The 21,679-nt window shown below is 47.5% G+C and overlaps 1 protein-coding gene across 3 annotated transcripts; it reads left to right on the top strand.

Moving 5' to 3' along the window:
- The first annotated feature begins 1,760 nt into the window (after positions 1-1,760).
- On the top strand, positions 1,761-20,798 carry slc35f4 (solute carrier family 35 member F4). 3 transcript variants are annotated; one of them, XM_030357174.1, is made up of 7 exons: positions 1,761-2,154; positions 15,546-15,846; positions 17,465-17,684; positions 17,784-17,909; positions 18,230-18,422; positions 18,789-18,878; positions 19,839-20,798. In XM_030357174.1, exons 1-7 carry the CDS (start codon positions 1,920-1,922, stop codon positions 20,081-20,083), a joined length of 1,410 nt encoding a protein of 469 aa, XP_030213034.1. In that variant the 5' UTR covers positions 1,761-1,919; the 3' UTR covers positions 20,084-20,798. The 3 variants fall into 3 exon arrangements, with proteins under 3 accessions (XP_030213034.1, XP_030213035.1, XP_030213036.1); XM_030357175.1 differs by having other exon boundaries at positions 1,762-2,007; XM_030357176.1 differs by lacking the exon at positions 1,761-2,154 and adding an exon at positions 11,046-11,431.
- The last annotated feature ends 881 nt before the right edge of the window (positions 20,799-21,679 follow it).

Raw genomic sequence — 21,679 nt, forward strand, 5'->3', positions numbered from 1 at the left:
CAGGGGAGCGGCTTGCATCACGGCGCTCCTCCACTGAACCTCGTATAACGCCGGGGAGACAGAAGGCCGAGTTTAACCTAATTACCAAGGTATAATTGGAAAAGGCTGTTTTTTTCCTCCCAGTGCGTTTTTCTGCTCCACAAAATCCTGTTGTTCACTTCTGATGGCTCGTTCTTCGTTACCACAAAATGGCTCATTTAGCAGCAGGCGTTCAGTGACTAGGAGGCGGGAGAAGGAGAAGCAGAGCAGACCCTGTCTCCGCTCATGCATACAGTGAGGGAGTTGGAGTCAGCCGGTATACCATTAAAGTACAATCAACTCTCCCCCCCTGAGCGAATTGATTTCTCATTGCTCGCGTCCCAGTAGAACAGGGGGATCTTAGAAGAATAGCGTATAGGCATCTAAAATAAACCAGCCACGATAACAATCATCTTATCATGTGATGGTTTATTTTGTTGTAGGCCTACAGCTGGAAATTACTTATATTGTAGCCTATATTCCTTAAACTTGTTTCTTTAAAAAAATAGACTTAAGCATAGAAGAAGTGATACAAATAAACATAACTGTTAAAAAAAAGCTTGTCTCCCGGGGAGAAAAAGTAATGAGAAAATAGCACAGTGGTTCACAAAAGGCTTGAGGGAAACTTTCTGGGCACGGGATGCTTTCATTGTTGGAAGCATAAAGCTGAGCCTGAATTGTATTCAGAGATAAGTGCTCTGGAGAAAGGAAGAAAAGAGAAGAACAACAACAACAAACTGCAACAAAGGAACATGAGGTGTAGGGGGAGGGGGGGGGGGCTGGCGTCCAAGGGCGTCATAAGACCGAACGCGCGTGTGTGTGTGTGTGTGTGTGTGTGTGTGTGTGTGTGTGTGTGTGTGTGTGTGTGTGTGTGTGTGTGTGTGTGTGTGTGTGTGTGTGTGTGTGTGTGTGTGCACGCGCGCGCGCAGTGTGTTTACAAGCAGCACAATGCCAACAGGGGTGCCCGAATTCTCCACGCACTGGAAATCAATTTCACACAAAAAGCGGAGGACTTGGACGAAGGCGTATCGGGAGAGGCGCTGGAGTTCCCGTTCATTGGATTTGGAGCCCAGCAGTCAGCGGTTTTGGGACCGAATCCGTGAGCTGCTTTCACTGGCGTGGCGGGGGGCGGTCTAGTCACGTGATCAGCCCTCGAACCGCCGGCCAGCTGTGGAGATGAGATTGTTTTTGGGGATCGAACGCATTATGCACTATACTTTATGTCGCAACTTGTTGGACAGCGCAGATGCAGAGCGCATGGATCGTAGGCAGGGTGCAATTTAATTTGAATGCTCAAAATTAAGCCCTCTGGCTGAAAATGATGGGTACTTTATATTAATTTATATTCGCAGTTTCATCCACAGTTATGCAGGCAGATTCCACATGCTTTTAAAATGATGAATCAATTATTTGACATCAAATAATGAAGCACTGCAATAGAGAACAAATATTCGGGCTGCCAGAATTGCATGAATACGTCTATTCATGTTCACTTCAAAACTAAAAACATCATCTATTTAAACTAAAGATATATATATTTTTATACAATAAGAATATTTCAGAATTTCCAATACAAATTCCTTACAATGATGACAGAATCATGTGCAGTGACAAAATAACTTACGTTTTCTACTATGTTGAAATTACACTTGGGGACAGAGCATGGATATTTTAAAAGGGGCTTCAGAGGCGCTCCATGATAGTAATAAAACGCCCCCTAGCGGTCAATCCCCGAACCACTGCTCCACGGGTTCGATAAACTCGCAGTGCGTCCGATAGCATCAGTGATGGAATGTGAATGTCCTCATCGTGCCGATCACTGTTAACACGGGTCCTCCTCGCATGGTGATCGTACTGCAGTTTCAAAAGCCTTCCTGATCCTCCGTCCGCTTGGACCTACAATGATAAGCAGGGAAAGTGTTGCTGAGGGCGGTGGAGACCCCCAGCCCAGTGGTCTGCTGGAACCCGTGAAGAATACACACTTACCAGGCAAGCCAACGTCGTCGGGCAGCGGCCACTCTCTCTTCGGGGATATCAACCCTAAAGTGACTGCTAACGGTGTGCATGATATTGAAGATAGGATTCTGAGGATCACTGGTTACTATGGCTATTACCCAGGATACTCTAGTCATAGAAGTAAGTAACACGTTCAAAGAACATTAGATCTGTGTCGGAGTTTTTTTTATTTTTTATTTTTTGCTGGTGAGGTGATCAGCGTCGTCTAATATTTCGTTCATTAATGTTGAAATATTAGACCGGACTTGTGGTATAGTCGAGATGTCGTGAGTTATTGGAAATCATGCGTATTCTTATTATTCTATCTAGTTAGTCAGTATTAAATCTCTGTTGTGCTGGATTACCCCGTTGGATCAAATATTTTTTTGCTAAACTGTTGTTAGACTTAACGTAAAATAGAGAGAGAATGTTAGAGAGAGAGACAGAGAGTCAGACAGACAGGCAGCCAGACAGAGACATAGAGTATAACTTCCATTCCATAAATGCAATTACACCACCAGTTGACAGCACCAAGACTTTGATGGCACTTTGGATGTGAGTTAATTATTTAAACTGCCTTCTAATACTGCTAAATCAAACAGGCGTTCTGCTTTGACCAACACAGAACCAATTACATCTCGGTGTCATTCATATTGAATTGTGTATTGTGCATGTTTGCATTGAATTAATACAATCAATTTCCTCTGGCTGGCTGTCCAATCATGCAGTCAATTCTCTCTCTCTCTCTCTCTCTCTCTCTCTCTCTCTCTCTCTCTCTCTCTCTCTCTCTCTCTCTCTCTCTCTCTCTCTCTCTCTCTCTCTCTCTCTCTCTCTCTCTCTCTCTCTCTCTCTCTCTCTCTCTCTCTCTCTCATGCAAGTTGCACAATGGGAGCTCTCTGTCAGTGGTAGCTCGAAGATATGGCTGCATGACAACCCATCCATACCTCTTCATCCCACCTCTCTGTCAGAGGGCTTTTGATCGAGTGGCCCAGCAGTTCAGATTGTAACGACTGTAGGGGGAAATTATGGAGAATGGGATCCATGTTACGACTGAGCTAGCCAAGCACTTAGCTCCGGCTCGTCCTCGTTTAGCCCACCTTCCTCTTCTGTTAACACGCAAACAATGGGCAACTACTGACAAGACACGTTTACATCATGTACTATGGATGCTACTCTGCATGTTTATAACATTATAAATAAAACAGGCAGCAGTTGCAGCCTGCTTTCTGTTTTCTTTTGTACGATTCTTCCTCATTTTTTGTTTTAATTGATTGGAAACGATTGCACTCTCCTAATAGGATCTAATATTGACCTGGTCATTCATCAGCGGGCCCTTGAGGGCCCTTCTGTGATTGTGGTCCCCCCGAAAATGAATTGGCCTCGTCTCCAGTCCGCCAAAGCCTTAGCTAAACCAATTATGAGCTGAGACGGCGAGAAATAGGAAAACATGTGCTGGCATTTGGGGAAGCAAGCTCATCTCTGACTGCATTCAAAACAAGTCAGGAGAAAACTTTTCTCCCTCCAAACTCAGAGACAATGCAATAATGAAGATAGATCTCTTGTTAAGGACCCAGTGGCTTCTGCCCGGCCTCTGTGTTCAGTTAGCACTTTAATTGATTTTTAGATTGAGGTTCAGGAAAAGAAATCGAGTGTGGCCTCCATCAACAAGCCCTATTACTCAACATCGTTCGCTCAAGTTGATTCTCTGTGACGGGTCGTGATACGTGTTTGGTTGAAATATAATTTCATGTATGGGCTGTAGCAGAAACGAAAACTGGAAACAAGAGATAAGATAAATACATGAATGAATGCATGCATGAATGAATGCACATTCATTCATTCTGATGGTTACACAATGAATCCATTTTGATTATACTTAATTATACGATTCAAGGATGATGTTTGGCAAGGAACTCATGTGGGAGAAAGATGTCATAGTAAGCAAAGCAATTAACCTTTATATCATCTAGCTGGTCTGGGGCCAGTGTGAGTCACTGTGTTGATACCTTCTACCTGCTTCATGTTTGGAGACATATGGGGCTATTTTGTCAGTGCTAGTGCAACATCATTCCCTCCTTACCATGTTGTTTTAAGATCATTGGTCTAGTGTAAACTCGAAATGACCTCCCCAGAAATTGTAATCTAATGAAGCGTAATTATTAGCATAGAGCATATGCAAATCGTTATGCTGTGTGTGTGTCCTTGGGTGTATGTGTGTGTGTGTGTGTTTTTGCGTTTGTGTGTGTGTTGTTTCGTGTTTATGTTATGTGTGTTTCTGTGTGTATATTTGTGCATATGTGTGTGTGTATGTGTGTGTGTGTGTGTGTGTGTGTCTGTGTGTGTATGTATATGTGTGACTGGTGTGGTTATGTACAGTATGTGTGCAGGCATGTATATGTCTGTGTGTGTGCGTGTGTGTGTTTGTGTGGGTGCGTGTATGTATATGTGTGTGTTTGTTTGTGTGTGTGCATGTGCGTGTGTGTGTGTGTATGTATTCGGCGTGTGCTTGTGCTTTTGCCTGTGTATGTGTATGTGTGTACATGTGTGTCTGTGTGTGCGTGCACGTGTGTTTGTGTTTCCAGCTCCCCCTGCTCCTCTCAGTGTGTTGTGTGGACGGAGGAATCCTGCTGTCCTCTGTGGAGACGGAGCTGAGCAGGTGTGAGGAGCAGGTGTGAGGAGCAGGTCTGAGGAGCAGGTGTTCAAGATAACAGGCAGAACAACAGCCTCATGAACGCAGCCACGGGCCTCACGCCTCGCTGCCTTTCTGATATTACGAACCAATTCGGCGCACTGATAAGGAAAGGAGACAACGCCTGGATTCATGCCTTCATTCACACTCTCCCTCCCTCCGCTGCAACCAAAGCCCCTTCAGACCCCACAGATGCTGCATCCTGCCCGGCATCTGTGTTTTAAAGCAATTAAACATGCTTGCATAACGTTGCAGGCGCTCTCTCCCTGGGAATGTGAAGACGCTGCTCCTGAGATGACAGGGAGCCTTGCATTATTCCCCTCTGCCTTTTGTTGATCTTATTCTACACCATGAGCGGGGATCCAGAAGTCAAGCCTGAAGCTGTGGCATACTATTTTCTGAATAATGCACACGTCGCAGTATATAGAACAGTGAAGGTTGTGCCAAGCTTTTGGGGTAATGATATATTTAGCAAGATTTGTTTGCCAATTTCCTATTATTGTCATGGCCATCTGTGTTGTATTACAGAACGCCTCGAAGGGCAATTGTGGAATACATTTGTTGACGGCCATCGTATTATATGGGTCTGGTTTGGTAAATGGAAACTCCAACCGTAGAGGACGGCACATTGTCATTCACTTCAATATCTAACTACAACTCAGAAAAAGAACTACAATGGTATGAACAACGTGTTTTGCTGCATTGTGAGGAGCCCAGTTTTGAATCTGCGATTTGCGTCCAGAGGCAGTAACACAACCACACACTGTTTGGCCTTTCGATGCAAACAACCGGCCACGCAACAATGCAACAATGGTAGTAAGTGCCTGCTCAGCATCTTCCAGGAAACGGGCGCTGTATCACTGCTGTGTCCCCCCATGTTTGTGTCTCTCTTCGAAAAATTGCAAGAGGAACGGTTCCCTGCTGGTTAACTTGCTCTGATGGAGAGGAGACTACAGACACTCATACAGGCACACTGATGTTCAACGTTTTGCTCAAATTACATTGCAGAAAACTGCAATAACGGCAGTTTTTCTTGGATGTATCTTTCCGCGTTGATGGCATCACCTGTTTCATCGAGATGTTGTTAAATCCGTGTTTACCCCTTCAGTGTGCACAGATTTGTTCTGGCCCGGTCCGTTTCCAGGCCTGCTGCCTTGCTGCTATTAATAACCCGGCAGCCTTGAATAGGACATGAGCGTTTTCCCTGAACCCGGGCCCACGAGCCGTGAGCCCGGCGCTCTCTGGGGACACGATGCAAATACACTCCTCCACTAATGGGTGCGGCATTGCAACCGAAAAGAACCAGACCCATACCATATAACAAGGTGAGGTTTGTTAGAATCTCTCTCTCTCTCTCTCTCTCTCTCTCTCTCTCTCTCTCTCTCTCTCTCTCTCTCTCTCTCTCTCTCTCTCTCTCTCTCTCTCTCTCTCTCTCTCTCTCTCTCTCTCTCTCTCTCTCTCTCTCTCTCTCTCTCTCTCTCTCTCTTCCAATCGCTTAAACCAGGAAAGGTCTTCGGTCTTAAATACATTATTATTTCATAAATAATTAAATAAATGCATACCTCATTGTTCTCTAACAATACACTTCTTCTCATGGTCACATGTGTATCGTTGGATCTTATGTCAATTGCTTTACGTCTCAGATGAGTCTGTTCTGCCCACTACCAAACAGCGCCCTCCTGTGGTGAATACATTGTGTATAATCTAGTCCTCTATTGTGACATGATAGAGTTCCTTTATAACTGTCACAGGATGTCTTTCAACGGAGTACTTAGCCTAATTACTACTGTGTTAACCTGCAAAAAGGGGGAGAGGGAGAGAGAGAGAGAAATGACACAGACACACACACACACACACACGCACGCACACACACACGCACACGCACACATAGACACACACGCACACACACGTGCGCGCACACACACACACACACACACACACACACACACACACACACACACACACACACACACACACACACACACACACACACACACACACACACACACACACAAACACACAAGCCAAGGTCTAACCGTCCATAATACTTATTTGAAAGATAATAATTTTTGACCTTTTCCTCATCCTTTTCTCCAACGTAAAATGAAACAGCATTTTTAAAAGAAATGGTAATAAAATTGATTTAGCATAATATTGCTCTCTTTTAAAAAAATGCTTTGCAATCAGTGTCGCAAGAGATAATCAATGTGTGGCACTTAAGTGCATGGGTATAACCTTAAAAACCCTTATACAGATTCGGCCTGCCTCATAATTCATACAAAGACTTTATTATTCCCTTTTGTAGGAGTTGCTACGACTGCTGAACTAAAGGGTCAGTCCCTCGCAGGAGTAATAATCTAAAGAGCAATCAATGTGGGTATAATGCAGTTATACAGAGGTACCACTAGGGGTCCTCATCACCTTAGTATTTCGTCCAAAAAAATCGAGCAGGCCTATATCACGTGACGTTACAACCTCGGCCGAAGCACCTGACTTTCTGTACTTACGTCGTTCAATTCATTTGAAGCAGCTTTCACGTTCACTTTTACGTCTAGAAACTGCCAAATCCATATCAGCAATTTCTCTGTGTCCCGCGCTGTGTCTCCCCTGAGAAACGCGATGATTAACATAGAGGTGTATAAAGACAAAGGGCCCATACCAAAGGCTGAGGAATACTGGCTGATCTGAATCACAAAGGGCCTGAATGGGGCTTATTGCGTCAGTAATGGAGTGGATGGGAGAATCCGCTGTTGCTATGGCGGTGGAGGTAGCATTATTTAATATTATGTCCCCAGATGTGAGGCGAACCGGCACCATGTGTAGAACAGACTTCGGGGGCTAAAGCGACCAAAGGGTCCTCATCTTGTCCTGGGAGCAAACAAGAACAATAGGAGGTAGAGGCACCGGGTTTGGGTTACCCCCTGACCTCAAGGAATGTTCTTCAAATTAACGTCAAACTGCCTAGCTCCAAATTCTGTGGTCTATCTCAGCCTTATTATAGGGGGATTAGCCCTATTGATAATAGCTCGGATCAATTGGCAATATTAAGTACATTTTTGTTCCACTTTCTTGAAATATACATTTCGGGATATAAGTTAGAAACATGGGAAATGTCTGTGTCCATGTGTGTCTGTGTGTATTTGTGTGTGTGTGTGTGTGTGTGTGTGTGTCTGCGTGTGTATTTGTAAAAGTGTGTTTGTGTCTGTGCGTGTATTTGAGTTTGTGTGTGTGTACTTCAATAGGGCCGCTTGTATGGATGCTCGTTTTCCTGCGTCACTGCATTCATCCTCTCTGCTCCTGCAATCTTTCAGTCTTTGATGTAGTGCTTCAGGTTGAACCGCGGCCCCTAATAATGCCCATGCTACCTGCCTGTCTCAAGCTGATAGCGATAAGCATTCTCGGCCCAGATCGGATGACTAGCCCTCTCTCTCTGTCTCTCTCTCTGTCTCTCTCTCTCTCTCTCTCTCTCTCTCTCTCTCTCTCTCTCTCTCTCTCTCTCTCTCTCTCTCTCGCTCTCTCTCTCTCTCTCTCTCTCTCTCTTTCTCGCCAACTCTGTCGCTCTCTCCCTCTCTCTCTCCTTCTCTCTCTCTCCCACCTTCTCGCTCTCTCTCTCTCTCTCTCTGTCTCTCTCTCTCTCTCTGTCTCTCTCTCTCTCTCTCTCTGTCTCTCTCTCTCTCTCTCTCTCTCTCTCTCTCTCTCTCTCTCTCTCTCTCTCTCTCTCTCTCTCTCTCTCCCTCCCTCACTCTCACCCTCTCTCCCTCCCTCTCCCCTGTCTAGCGGTTGGCTCCATCATCAGGGCTATATTTATCTCTCCCCCCCCCCCTTGTCTCTGGATGTCCTTAAACGTAAGCCTTTACATACTCTACAATGAAACAAGCCCTCGCTCCGGCCGCGCTATGGGCTTGGCTGAAACCAGGGGGGGGGGGGGGGGGGGGGGGGGCACCGGACGCGGACGGAGGCATCGTCCTCCCAGCTCCCGCTCTCTTTAAATCCTCGCCAACCCTCCAGCATGCCAGAACCACTATGGGACGCTATATTTAAACCGATGAATGGCCACTATTCAAATCAAACAAGAGGCACCAGTCTCCCTCTGTGTGTGTGTCTCTCTCTCTCTCTCTCTCTCTCTCTCTCTCTCTCTCTCTCTCTCTCTCTCTCTCTCTCTCTCTCTCTCTCTCTCTCTCTCTCTCTCTCTCTCTCTCTCTCTCTCTCTCTCTCTCTTGCTCTGTGTGTTAATAGCCACTTAGTGCAAGAGCGAGGTGCACTGTGTTGTCTCTCAACGCAAAACCCAGGGACCCACAGCAGACAGGCTGGGATCCGCTTCCGAGGGGAGAGCAGTGGTTCAGTGTGACACGAAGCGTCCACACAGCGGTCGACTCTGGACTCGAAACTTCCGGCCCCCTGAAGTCTACCACCTGACCTCACGTTCCGACGTCATGTGATCTTCAGGGAACCAATCGGAGAAGGGACGTTTCTCGTCGTTCCTGGCTTCATTCATGTGTTTTCCACCCCCCCCCCCCCCCCCCCCCGCACCCCTCCTGTGTTGCATTCAGGCTTTGGGCTCACACACACCCTGGGGCCTCTGGGTATCGATCCAGAGCGGTGAGTGGCAGTGCAGGGCAGACGGGCCACCGGGCTGCTTGTGTTACAGGGTGAAACCACTCCCCTGTCAGGACGCTTGCGGTAGATAGCGATACCCTCACGCCTCCTGGCTGCAGCCATCTTAGAGTGCATCAAACCCTTCATCATTAGAACCGAACGCAATAAAACACAGACTGAGAGATGGGATAGTCCAGGGAACTCCTTGAAATGGAAAACTCTGACCGGTAGGATGGCTTGACCGGGATTCATCCCGCCCCCCCAACCCCTTGTCTGATCCATAATGGCTGCCCTTGAGTAGGAGGGTGTCCTTGTCACTGTTACAGACCATGAAGATAACCTTTTGATTCCGTGGGCTCCATTACAAGGCGGTCTTCTGTGTGACACAGTACAGGCCCAGATGCACACACTGCTCTCCGCACTATGGTTCAATACTGCACGGTGCACATCATTATTAGCACAAACGCAAATCCATGATATTATGATTGTATAGCAGCAGGAGAGTGTGGCTGTGCTGCTATACAGCGTACGTTTGTTTGTGAATAGCATCATCGGACAGAGATTGGGGATCTTCATCCTGAGTAGTGTGAAGTGCGTCCTTCCACCATTCGATTCATTATGGTCTCAATAGGTAGAGACGCGAGTCTGGGGAGTGTGTGTTTATGTGTGTGTGGAGTGTGTGTTTGTGTTTGTGTGTGTGTTGGGGGGGAGGCTCTTCCAAATTAACCAAAGTCTCAAGGAGTTGAGACACAGTGGATATGCAGCAAAGAAAGAGAAAGTGTGTGAGTGAGAGAGAGGAAGAAAGCTAGAGAGAGACAGAGAATGCGACAAAGAGTGAGAGAGAGACAGAGAAAGAGTGCGAGAGAGATACACAGAGAGAAACACAGAGCGAGAGAGAAAGAGAGACAGAGAGGAAGAAAGGGAGGAAAAGCGATAGAGAGAGAGAGGAAGAGAGGGAGGATTGGAATGAGAGAGAGAGAGGACGAGGGAGTTTGGGGAGAGAGAGAGGCAGAGAGGGAGGATGGGGAGAGTGAAGGCGGAAGAGAGGGAGGATGGGGAGAGAGTGAGATGAAGAGAGGGATGATGGGGAGAAAGAAGGGGAATAAGGGGTAGGGGAGCCGACATGGCATAATTAGCCCTGGCTGCTTGGTTACCTTCAAAACAAAGCTGCTGATTTGTGGAGCAAAAGAAGGAGGAGGGCAGAAACAGGAGGGACAGAGGGGGGAGAGACAGAGGGAGAGTGAGGCAGAGGCGGGATGGAGAGAGAGAGAGAGAGGGAGAGAGAGTAAAAGAGAGTGAGTGATTGAGAGAGAGAGGAAGAGGTTCGAAAGAGAGTGAGTGAGAGAGTGACAGAGGTAGAGATAACTAAAAGAGAGAGAGAGAGAGAGAGAGAGAGAGAGAGAGAGAGAGAGAGAGAGAGAGAGAGAGAGAGAGAGAGAGAGGGGGAGAGAGAGAGAGAGAGAGAGAGAGGGAGGTGGTGGAGGAGGTAACGGAGAGAGAGATGAGAGGAGTGATTGCACCGTGCCACGCACACTTGAAGTTCAGTCTCCCAGGGAGACTGTGGCAGCAGTGGTTCAGGGCATGACAGCAGCGTAACGGCAGGGTCTCCACTCCACCACACATATCCACTCCAGCTCCTCTCTGTGCCCGGCATCCAGACAGAGAGACCCAGAAGAGCAACAGAGCGAGAGAGACAGAGACAGAGACAGAGAGAGGGAGGGAGAGAGAGAGAGAGAGAGAGAGAGAGAGAGAGAGAGAGAGAGAGAGAGAGAGAGAGAGAGAGAGAGAGAGAGAGCATCATCCATCATCCACTGGGAGGGAGCTAGTTTCGGGGCACAGAAGTAGACAGAGAGGTGTGTCAGCGCTGGTAAGAAGAAGAGGAAGAGTTGACTTGGGAGTGCTTAGTGACGCTAGAGAGGATTCCGGAGGCTCTGAGGATGCACCAGACGGGCATGAGGAGGTGCTGAGCTTGCAGCCTTCCAAGGCACGCCGACAGCAGACAAACATCTCACACGCGTTACGTCCATCGCACCGGGCCGCTCTCCTGCAGCCGGACCATGAAGAAGCACTCGGCCCGCGTGGCTCCGCTCAGCTCCTACAGCTCCCAGGTCCTGACGTGCCCCATCTCAGAAGGTAAACCAAGGAGGGGGGCATGCTCGTCCAGCTCTGGAATTTCTCTGTAGATGTGTGTGTGTGTGTGTGTGTGTGTGTGTGTGTGTGTGTGTGTGTGTGTGTGTGTGTGTGTGTGTGTGTGTGTGTGTGTGTGTGTGGGTGTGGGTGGTATATTTGTCTTTATGTATGCGGAAAAGAAACAGAAAGAGAGGATAGAGGAGAGAGAGAGAGAGAAAGATTGAGAGGAAAATGCGTTTTATTCATTGAATGCTTTGGGGTTGTGGTTGAGGTAACAGAGTGTGCTGATTGGTGCTGTGCCATGTCACGCCATGTCGCTGGTATGAGTAGTCCTGAGGTATTTGGTTCTGTCTGTTGAGAGCTACAGTTTTCCTTTTCAAATGCATGCAAACATGGATTTTTATGTGTCACAAGGAACTTACTTTAAATTGGTTCATTCATCATGGTGCCTCGAGATTGGATGCCAAACATTGCCAAAACACATTCATCCTTTGAGAGAGAGAGAGGGAGAGAGAGAGAGAGAGAGAGAGAGAGAGAGAGAGAGAGAGAGAGAGAGAGAGAGAGAGAGAGAGAGAGAGAGAGAGAGAGAGAGAGGGGGAATTTAAAGTTTGAGTGCCTACTTCCTTTCAGAAGAGGTTGCTGGGTGTGTTGAAAGGAAGCATTGCACCATGGTCAACGAATGATGTCAACAAAACCCAACAGTCTGGGGTCAACGCCAACCTTCCCCTGATACGTCCCGTCTGTTTCCATCACTCCCCCATCCCTCAATCTGTCCTCCTGAGTCCTACAAGAGTGAATAGGGTTGTTGAGACGGGTGTGTGTTGTGTTGAGTGCTTACAGTAGGAAAGACTTAAGGGGAAGAGACCTGTGTTGTCAGCCACGGCTTCGTGGTGGATTCAGCAAAGGGGGTTTCATCCATCAGTGTCAACAGCACCGACACGCAGGGATAAAACACTGGAGCGTTGAGGGCTGCGCCACCATCCCAACGAATAGGCAGGGTTAATGGAAATGCCAATAGTGTATGGCAGCATGCCACGCTCTGACGGGAACACTGCACACACTGCTAGTACTCCAAGTCGCTGTATTGACCTCCTTGCCTGATGCATTTATGTAAATAAATCATATTAAATTCAGATTGAATATGACTATATTTAGGAAATGGAGTAATGACTAAAGTAGGGACGTAAGAAGGCCAGCATGTGCTCCGTTTTTGTAAACTGGGTCGCTGAAGGCTACAAGTTACACAAATGCTTTGGAGATTTTAATTGCATACACAGAGGTCTTTTTGATATAATCCGTGTTAGATAAACTTAATATAGTTGACCGCGTCAGGGGAAAGGTTTAAAACAGACTCATGCTCAGAGTAAGGATAGCGTTCAGACACTCAGCTGGAACCCAGCAAAGTGATCCCTTAACTGGTTTGTGTTCAGATATCGCGGAATGAAACTGAAAATATTTCATAAGCAACTGTCAGCTGCAATAGTGAAAATATCAACATAAAAAGGATAGTTTTTGACTTTGAGGGAAAATAAACTAAGTTTAGAAGGCTGATCAATTTAATACCCAAACATACACAAATCAAGGCAAGAGCACTCATTTGTAAAGATGTGCTACTAAATATGACTTGTATACTCTCTCTCTATTTCTCTCTCTATTTCTCTAAGTGTCTTCTTCATCACATCAGCGCTGCAATGAGCATGTCATAAAAGAGACCCTTAAGTAAATACTAATCTAAACACATATGATAAGCAGATATTAATGAATCATGATGATGATGTCCAATCCATTCTTTGGCTCTGATAACAGACAGTGGAAAAGCTTGTTATTGAAAGGTGTAAAAAATACTGTTTGTATTCTGCAAGAAAGGAAAATCGAAATGTACTGTTTGCTTTGGCCAACCATGCCATTAGCCTTATTGAAAGCCCTTGCTGTGCGAGAATCAGATTAGACCAAATCTTTGGATGAGCCCTGGTTAGTCTGCAACTGTAAGCCGTCACTGGCGGGCCGATGGCAGATCCAATTTCAACTAGGATCCTTGAACATAAAATAGTGGAAAATGTGCTGACCTCTGAGTCTGAAATGCTGATAACAATATCAGCCAAAAGGGGGTTTGGATTCCCAAACTTACATCCACACCTCAATAGGCAACCAGAGAGCGTCAGCATCTTGTTTTACACTTTTAGATGCACTTTTGCAGTTTTCAGGGCTACAATGGCATTTTTACTAATTCTCTCAATCGGTATTTTGTCCTGAGGAGTTAGCTTTGCAAGTTGTACAGAAGGGGCTGAGCAATGTCTTCTTATGTCACTATAGAGACTACATTGAGTACTTCTGGCTCAGTGCTGTTGGTATCTTAACTTAACCTATAACTCTATTTTGGATAGCTTCGAATTATTCGATTGGTCTTTGGTGTTATGAAGTTATGAAGTTAGGTTCAATTCTAGTTCTTCAAATTAATTCATGTTTGAGGTGCGAGTGCCTTTACATGACACTGTTGTTTGAATGTTCCTCAGGATCTGCCATGCATCCTATGTCTGTACCAAACATAGGAAATGGTGAAGATAGTAACTTTCAACATCATGTTTTAGGACCTGGGGGATGGCTCTGTGATGATGCTGCTCAGGGCCTCAGAAGGCAATAAGGTGTAATGAGAGTCCTATTGGCCTGAACTCTGGGGAACTGTGTGGAAAGCGCTTAAGGCTAGCATTAGCATCTTCAATTGTGGTGGAACTAGCGGGGATGCTAGTGGTGCTGAGGCTGCAAAAACAACACTAGCGGCTAACAGCTAGCAGGTCATCTTTTATCCCTTCCTCGGTGTAAACTGATCTTACTCACGCGATACCGGTTGAGATGCTCCCTCTTGGAGAACTTCCCAAAAAAATCACACAGAAACACAATCACACTCACACACGCAAAAAACACAGGTGCACATGCACACGCACTCACACTAACACACACACACACGTCACACACACACACACACACACACACACACACACACACACACACACACACACACACACACACACACACACACACTAACACACACACACTAGCACACATACACACGCACAAAACACAGGTGCACTTGAACACAAACACACACACACACGTACACAAACACACACACACACACACACACACACACACACACACACACACACACACACACACACACACACACACACACACAAACACAAACACTAGCACACACACACACACACAAACACACGCATACAGTTGGGGTCTGATGATCTATTATGGCACTGCGGCATGTGTAGTTATGCTAATATAGCAAAATTAGTTTTCCCATGAACAATATTGCAAATGATCCACTCCATTACGTTTTCTCTTGGTGGGCCAACAGAATGGTCGTCATCAGTCTGGAGCCGAAACACCTCTAATGCATCTATTGACTTATCTATCAGCCCTATATATATGATCTATTTGGAGATAATATCTCCTTTAAGGGTAGGTTACAGCCAATCATGCATCGTTCCAAGAATACATCCAATAAGTCCATTAAAGCCCCCTCATCATGCAGTCAGCCCATTGGCTGCGGTGTGAGCCAGAGGTTGACATGACTTCCCTGTGCTAAGTCACAAGGGGGAGCTGACACTTTCCTTTTGTTTAGCATCGGGTTTCCGCTCACATGCTAATGTCGCGGCCCGCTGCGGCCCGTGAACCGCAGCGCATCAGGAACCGGTGGGGGAGCAGCGCTAGCATCTGTTCTCAGCTGACGCGCTAACGCTATCAAAGCCTTGCTCCCTGTTGTCTACAGAGAAACGGGCGTAGGAAAGCTTTACTAAGCCCTGCTGATCAATATCTGCTTACCCACTGTCTCACAGAGGGGATAATGTGGCCACATTGGCCGAAACAGTGGTTCCATATTAATATTACCAGTAGGTCAATGGATCAATGGTTAAAACGCACCAGTGAGTGATATTCTATATTGCAAGCTTTTGTCTTCTCCCTTTTGCCCATAAAAACTGAATAATTTAGTAATCTGCAGCACTGTAAGGGTTTAAGGCTTTTAGTATAAAAGCCCATTCATGGAAAATATACACGCTATACATAACTGACACTCTCCCTCCTCCGTCGTCTTCTCGCCCCCCAGGAGAGGAAGGGTCCGACTCCCACGCAGAGACACCGGGCAGCGAGGCCAGCGTGGAGAGCAAGGCCTACCAGACCTGTGCCAGCACCGTCCTGAAGGTCCTGGGGGGTCTGCTGGTGGTGCTGTGCATCTCCTCCTCCTGGGTGGGCACCACGCAGGTGGTGAAGCTCACCTTCCAGTCCTTCTCCTGCCCTTTCTTCGTCTCCTGGTTCAGCAGCAACTGGAACATCCTGTTCTTCCCCATCTACTACTCCACCACCATGGTGACCACCCGGGAGAAGCAGAGCCCCATCCAGAAGTTCAGGTACCTTCAACTTAGTGAGGGAAGGGGGGAAGTGGGTTGCGGCTTCGGGGTTCAGTTTTGTGAGGGGGAAGGAGGGAGGGGGGGGGGGGGGTGCTGCTTCAGTTGCGGGGGTTCCGTTTTGTTAGGAGAGGGAGGGAGAGAGGGAGGGAGGGAGGTAGGGAGTGAGGGAGGGAGGGAGGGAGGGAGGGAGGAAGGAAGGGAGGGAGGGGGGTTTCGGCTTCAGTTGCAGGGGCTCCGTTTTTTTTTTCAGGGGGAGGGAGGGGGTTGTCACACACGGCACCAAGTGACAAGCCTCTGAATTAAGGATTATAAATTAGGAATTTAGGCATTTACTCATCTCTGTGAAGTTCTCAACAGCAGATCATCATCATCACAGAACATCATCAGTTGTATTTGGTTTGAAATTTAACATTTTCTTTCTAGAAGAATTCCCTTGGTAACCCCCATAGCTGGCTACGGGCATGGTTCCTTGCTCCTGTGCAGAGTTCTCTTTAAATGCAGTGGAGGCAGTATTCTGGGATTGTGTCTAATGTTTGAATACTGTATATATCCGGCTCATTCAATTTTCCTGGAAAACCCCTTTAGGATCATGTACTTTGAGGGAAATGCAATGAGCTGTACATAACGCTCGTTCAGTATGAATAACTACTGTAGCCATCCAACGGCCTATTAAACGATTTATTCTGCATCGGCGAGGCGGAATCCGAGTTCCAGTTTGCTGCCGGCTGCGTCCTTATCAGGAGAGATCTGCAGTCCTGCAGAACCGTTTATCTCCGGCAATTTATTAAGTGTTCTCTTCCGGACAGAACGTATTCAGCTGGAGATGGAGATAATTGCAATGAAGTCTCTAGGAGTCGGTGGTGCTTCAAATGGGTCTGGGGGAGTGTAGCAGCAGCGCCAGGGGTTTGTCTGTTGAATATGTTGTTTGTATTTACCAACCCACAGTGGACACATAGTGTAGCCTGTACCGTGGAGCAGAGCAAGACGCTTCTGACCCTGAACCCACAACCCTCCGGCCACTGCGACGCCCGCTCTGAAATTAAAGGCTGGCGGGATGTAGAGATGTTCTAATACCACTTTTTCCTTCCCGATACCGATTCCGATTCCTGAACTTGAGCATCGGCCGATACAGAGTACGGTATATACCGATACGGCATCTATTATTGTAACTACTCGAAGCAATTCTTCTTATTGAAGGGTTCTCTTACGATGACAGCAATGGATAGTCTGTTAACTTACTGTCAACAATATTATTTTTCAGAACTAGATCATTTACATTTACAATCTATAAATATAATAATGCATTTGTATTCTTGTAGTTAAGCTTCTATGCATCTATGACTTTCCGACTTGGTAGCTTGAACGCACGTAGGTAAGAGATGGTGCTTTTCCCATTCCGACTTTCCACCTCCAACCGCAGCACAACACCATAGTGTTTGTGATGTTCTTTGCCTGTGTAGTAAAAGTCACGTGATGGTATCGGATTGGCGCATTGACTTGTCTGCTAGCCGATACCCGATACTGTCTTTTAGGCGGTATCGGAGGATTTTTCGATACTGGTGTCAGTATCAGAACATCTCTAGCGGGATGGTTAAACATCGTGCCGCTGCCCCTGCAGGGAGTGCAGCAGGCTCTTTGGAGAGGACGGGATGACCCTGAAGATCTTCCTGAAGAGGACGGCGCCCTTCTCCATCCTCTGGACCCTGACCAACTACCTGTACCTGCTGGCGCTGAGGAAGCTCACCGCCACCGATGTCTCCGCCCTCTACTGCTGCCACAAGGCCTTCGTCTTCCTGCTGTCCTGGATCGTCCTCAAAGACCGCTTCATGGGGGTCCGGGTCAGTGCCGAAAACGTCCTCCACGACCGCTTATTTAGCCGCCGTGGGGAAGCTCTTGTTCATGTCCGTGTGTAATATCTTCCTCTTTCCGTGCTGCAGATTGTGGCAGCGATAATGGCCATCACAGGCATTGTCATGATGGCCTATGCCGATGGTTTCCATGGTGATTCCTTCGTGGGAGTGGCCTTGGCTGTGGGCTCCGCCTCCACGTCGGCTCTCTACAAGGTTAGCCTATCAGGGAGTTTTTTGCTGTGCATCATATGATCAATGGAAATGTGTTATGTGTTGATTTATTAGCTGCTTACTATAACCAATCAGACTTCGGATTAAGGTCGCCCCTTGTGTTTTTGGTTCTGGCCCAGGCTCTGTGCTGCCTCCCCCCACAAGTTCCTCTTTAACGTAGCAGGACTGCTGGTGTAGCAGCAACAGCTGGAGACCACTGGCTGCTCCACAGCCTGGCCAATCGACACACATCTCCTGCAGTGTTGAGGCCCCTGGTCCGGCTGGGTCTTATTACCCAGAAGCTTGTCTCCTGCTGTCCCCAGGTGCTGTTTAAGATGTTCCTGGGCAGTGCCAATCTAGGAGAGGTGGCTCATTTCCTGTCCACCATGGGCTTCTTCAACCTGATCTTCATCTCCTGCGTGCCCCTCATCCTGTACTTCACCAAGGTGGAGCACTGGGGGTCCTTCTCCTCCCTGCCCTGGGGGTACCTCTGTGGCCTGGCCGGGCTGTGGCTAGGTGAGAGCATGGAAACACATACACTCACTTTATTAAAGCAGACACACACGTGCATGCATGCACTCAAGCACACATGCACACACACACACACACACACTGAAATACATACACACACCACACACACACACTGAAATACATAGACACACATGCATGCTCACACACTCACACACACAAACATAGCACACACACACACACACACACGCATGCTCACACACACAAGTTAATACATGAACACAGACGCACACTAACACACATATATTAACACAAATACCCACTCAAAAAAAGTGTGAATGTGTGATCAACACAATGTCTTCACCTAATAAAACAGTTGCCTTCCTAATCACAATACCAAAATATCTCTTGTAGTGTTCAACATCTTGGTGAATGTGGGTGTGGTCCTGACCTACCCCATCCTCATCTCCATTGGAACCCTGCTCAGCGTTCCAGGAAACGCAGGTTGGTGTCACATCGTAGCAATAAGGCGGTCACACGTTCCCACACAAAGCAGACGAGTAGATCACGAATCGCAGTAATCATTTCATCAGCTCGGGTCAAAAAAGAGATTTCCGATATTACACAAACACAACCCGCAAACGTGATACATTTCACAATGAGCGTGAGAGTAAAACTCCCGCTCCATGTCACTGCGATAACCTACGCCGAGGTCAGCACTTCAGACCACCGTAGCAAAGCGATGACGCAGCGGATCTCGCTCCCCCGCCCCGGAAACCCAAGTACGGCGTGCCTCTCCAGATGCTGCAACTATCCCCTCACCCGGGGAGGATCGGGTTGCCCGGGGCGACGCTAAATGCTTGCAGACATCGTTCTTTTCGTTAACCATAATGGACCATACGTGCGCACGAAGGTCAGAGGGTTAAAGCCTGGTTCAGAGCAGTCCCCCCCCCCCCCCCCGACGACAGAGGACAGCCAGGAGAGAGACGCACATACACAGAGCAGCCCTACTTGTGCTGATTGTTAAGCCGCCCGCCCGCGCACTAAGCTACGCTCATCCCCCCCCCCCCCCCCCCACCACACCCACCACCCCCACACACCCACAAGCACCCACCTCCAGCCCCATTGGCACGCTGCCCGCCGCTGCCCTCTTAGCTCTCTCTAAAGTAATTAATCTCAATTTGTTTTTCGATCCACCGAAACCTCCTTACCTCACCCGACCTCTCATCAACTCATCTCTCTGTCCCCCGCGTTCCCCGCCTCACCCTTCCCTTCCTCCCTCCCTCCCTCTCTCACCCTTCCCTCTCTCCCTTTCTCACCCTTCCCTTTCTCCCCCTCTCTCCCTCCATCTCTCTCCCCCAACTCAAACTTCCCTCTCTCTCTCTCTCTCACTCTATCTCCTCCACCTTCCCGCCTCACCCTTCCCCCTCTCCCTCTCTCCCCCCCACCCCTCACCCCTCATAGCGGTGGACGTGCTGAAGCACGAGGTGATCTTCAGCGTGGTGCGCCTGGCTGCCACCTGCATCATCTGCCTGGGCTTCCTGCTGCTGCTGCTCCCCGAGGAGTGGGACTCGGTCACGCTGCGCTTCCTGGCCAACATCGCCGAGAAGAAGTCGGACCAGGACCACGGCGAGGAGCTCACAGAGTCCAGTGTGCACACGCGCAGCCGCAGCCGGGCCAACGGCGCCGTCTCCATACCGCTGGCGTGAGGGCGGAGCCCGCACGCCTGCTACTGTTAACCGCCCACCTTGCCTTGCATTGAAGCTCTCTGTCTGAAATCTTTGAATGAAAAAGCCCCCGTCTTGCTTCTCCATGGCCACACACACACGTAGCGAGAGAGAGAGAGAGAGAGAGAGAGAGAGAGAGAGAGAGAGAGAGAGAGAGAGAGAGAGAGAGAGAGAGAGAGAAAGGCGAGAAGTTCTCTGGCAGGGCGAGCGCACACGCGCGCCCGCGAGAGACAGGTCCGCAGAAAGACGGCTGAGACTAAAGTACTGAACCTTTAACTGTGACTGGTTAATGAGAAACCTTGTTGTAGTCGGGGGAGGGGGTGGTCTCCCTGGCACGCCCCTACCTCCAGGAGAAGGAGAGATATAAATAAAATGAACGTTAATGCTAGATTAAAAAGGGTCGAAAGTATCTTTTTTTTACTTTCTTGAACTGGCTATGTCAAGTCCCGCACGTACCGGAAACACACAGACCTGATTGGCCGTGACGCAGCTTCTCAGACTGTATTCTGTGAATATCAATATTGGCAGGGCCTCTTTGGCTCAATTTTATCTGTATTTATTGAATTGACTAGGAGGTAAACGATTATTTAAAATGTGCGTGTAATTAAATAGTATTATATAAGAATGGGAATTATAACATTGCAAATGTACAGGATCTTTTTGTTTTCTAATAAAAGACTGAAGACACACAACTATATTTTATTTGTGTTAGTGTTTTTTTGAGGGGACTTACATTGCAATGATGCTATTGACAAGTCAGCTTAATAGAAAATACATCTTAATATGAGATTTAAAAATCACCCAAGGTGGTCATTTTGGCCCAAGACCTCTTCTCAAATCCCATGTAGGCATCAGCTACAGTAACCCTGGACTGAACAAGTGACCAGATAAACAGCTCTTTGTAGAACCGCTGCGGCTAGTCCCTGCTCCTGTCTGAGGCCTGCTGGCCCGACATCAAGCCTTGTTGGCAGACCGGCATAATGGGCTTCATCCAATCCCAGTCATTTTTGGATCGATTTGTAGCTATGATGACTGCACAACTTTGTGTTGTTTTGAAATGTATCAGGGTTCTTGTCAGTCTTAATGGCAACAACAATTAAACTTATTCTCACCATGAACATGATTCATAGCACATAGTTTCTCCTGTGATGTAACATCTATCAGTAATGCGCACACTTGGTTAGAGAGAGCATGCCTCCTTTTTATAACAACGGCACAGAACTACAAGCGATTCAGCCTGGCTTACAGACCAAGACAAGGCGATCTGCAAACGTCAGGACGATGTTCAGCGAAGTAGAAGTAAGCTGAAGTAGTCGAAGTAATAGAATAAGTAAACTGAACATGACCTAGGACATCAACATGGTCCCACCAGGAGTAGGATGAGATTGGCAGAGTGTCAGTTCTACTCAACGAATGCTGTTTCAGACATGAAGTCATCTCGCGGTCACTGGTGCCTTAAAAAGCCTTCACTGGGATCAGCGAGCGGTTATGAGTGGAACATTTAAATAAATGAGGGAGAATATACATTTCTGCTACATCAGAGATAAAATAATAACATCAATAAAGTATGAGAACAGA

Source organism: Gadus morhua, chromosome 5 (assembly GCF_902167405.1).
Source record: "Gadus morhua chromosome 5, gadMor3.0, whole genome shotgun sequence".
Taxonomy (NCBI): domain Eukaryota; kingdom Metazoa; phylum Chordata; class Actinopteri; order Gadiformes; family Gadidae; genus Gadus; species Gadus morhua.

Bases quoted from the DNA above. Each gene is read 5' to 3' on its own strand.
- slc35f4 (XM_030357174.1), top strand. From the start codon at position 1,920: ATGATAAGCAGGGAAAGTGTTGCTGAGGGCGGTGGAGACCCCCAGCCC. The intron at 15,847-17,464 runs GTACCTTCAACT...CTGCCCCTGCAG, and splicing joins AGCCCCATCCAGAAGTTCAG to GGAGTGCAGCAGGCTCTTTG. The intron at 17,910-18,229 runs GTTAGCCTATCA...TGCTGTCCCCAG, and splicing joins CCACGTCGGCTCTCTACAAG to GTGCTGTTTAAGATGTTCCT.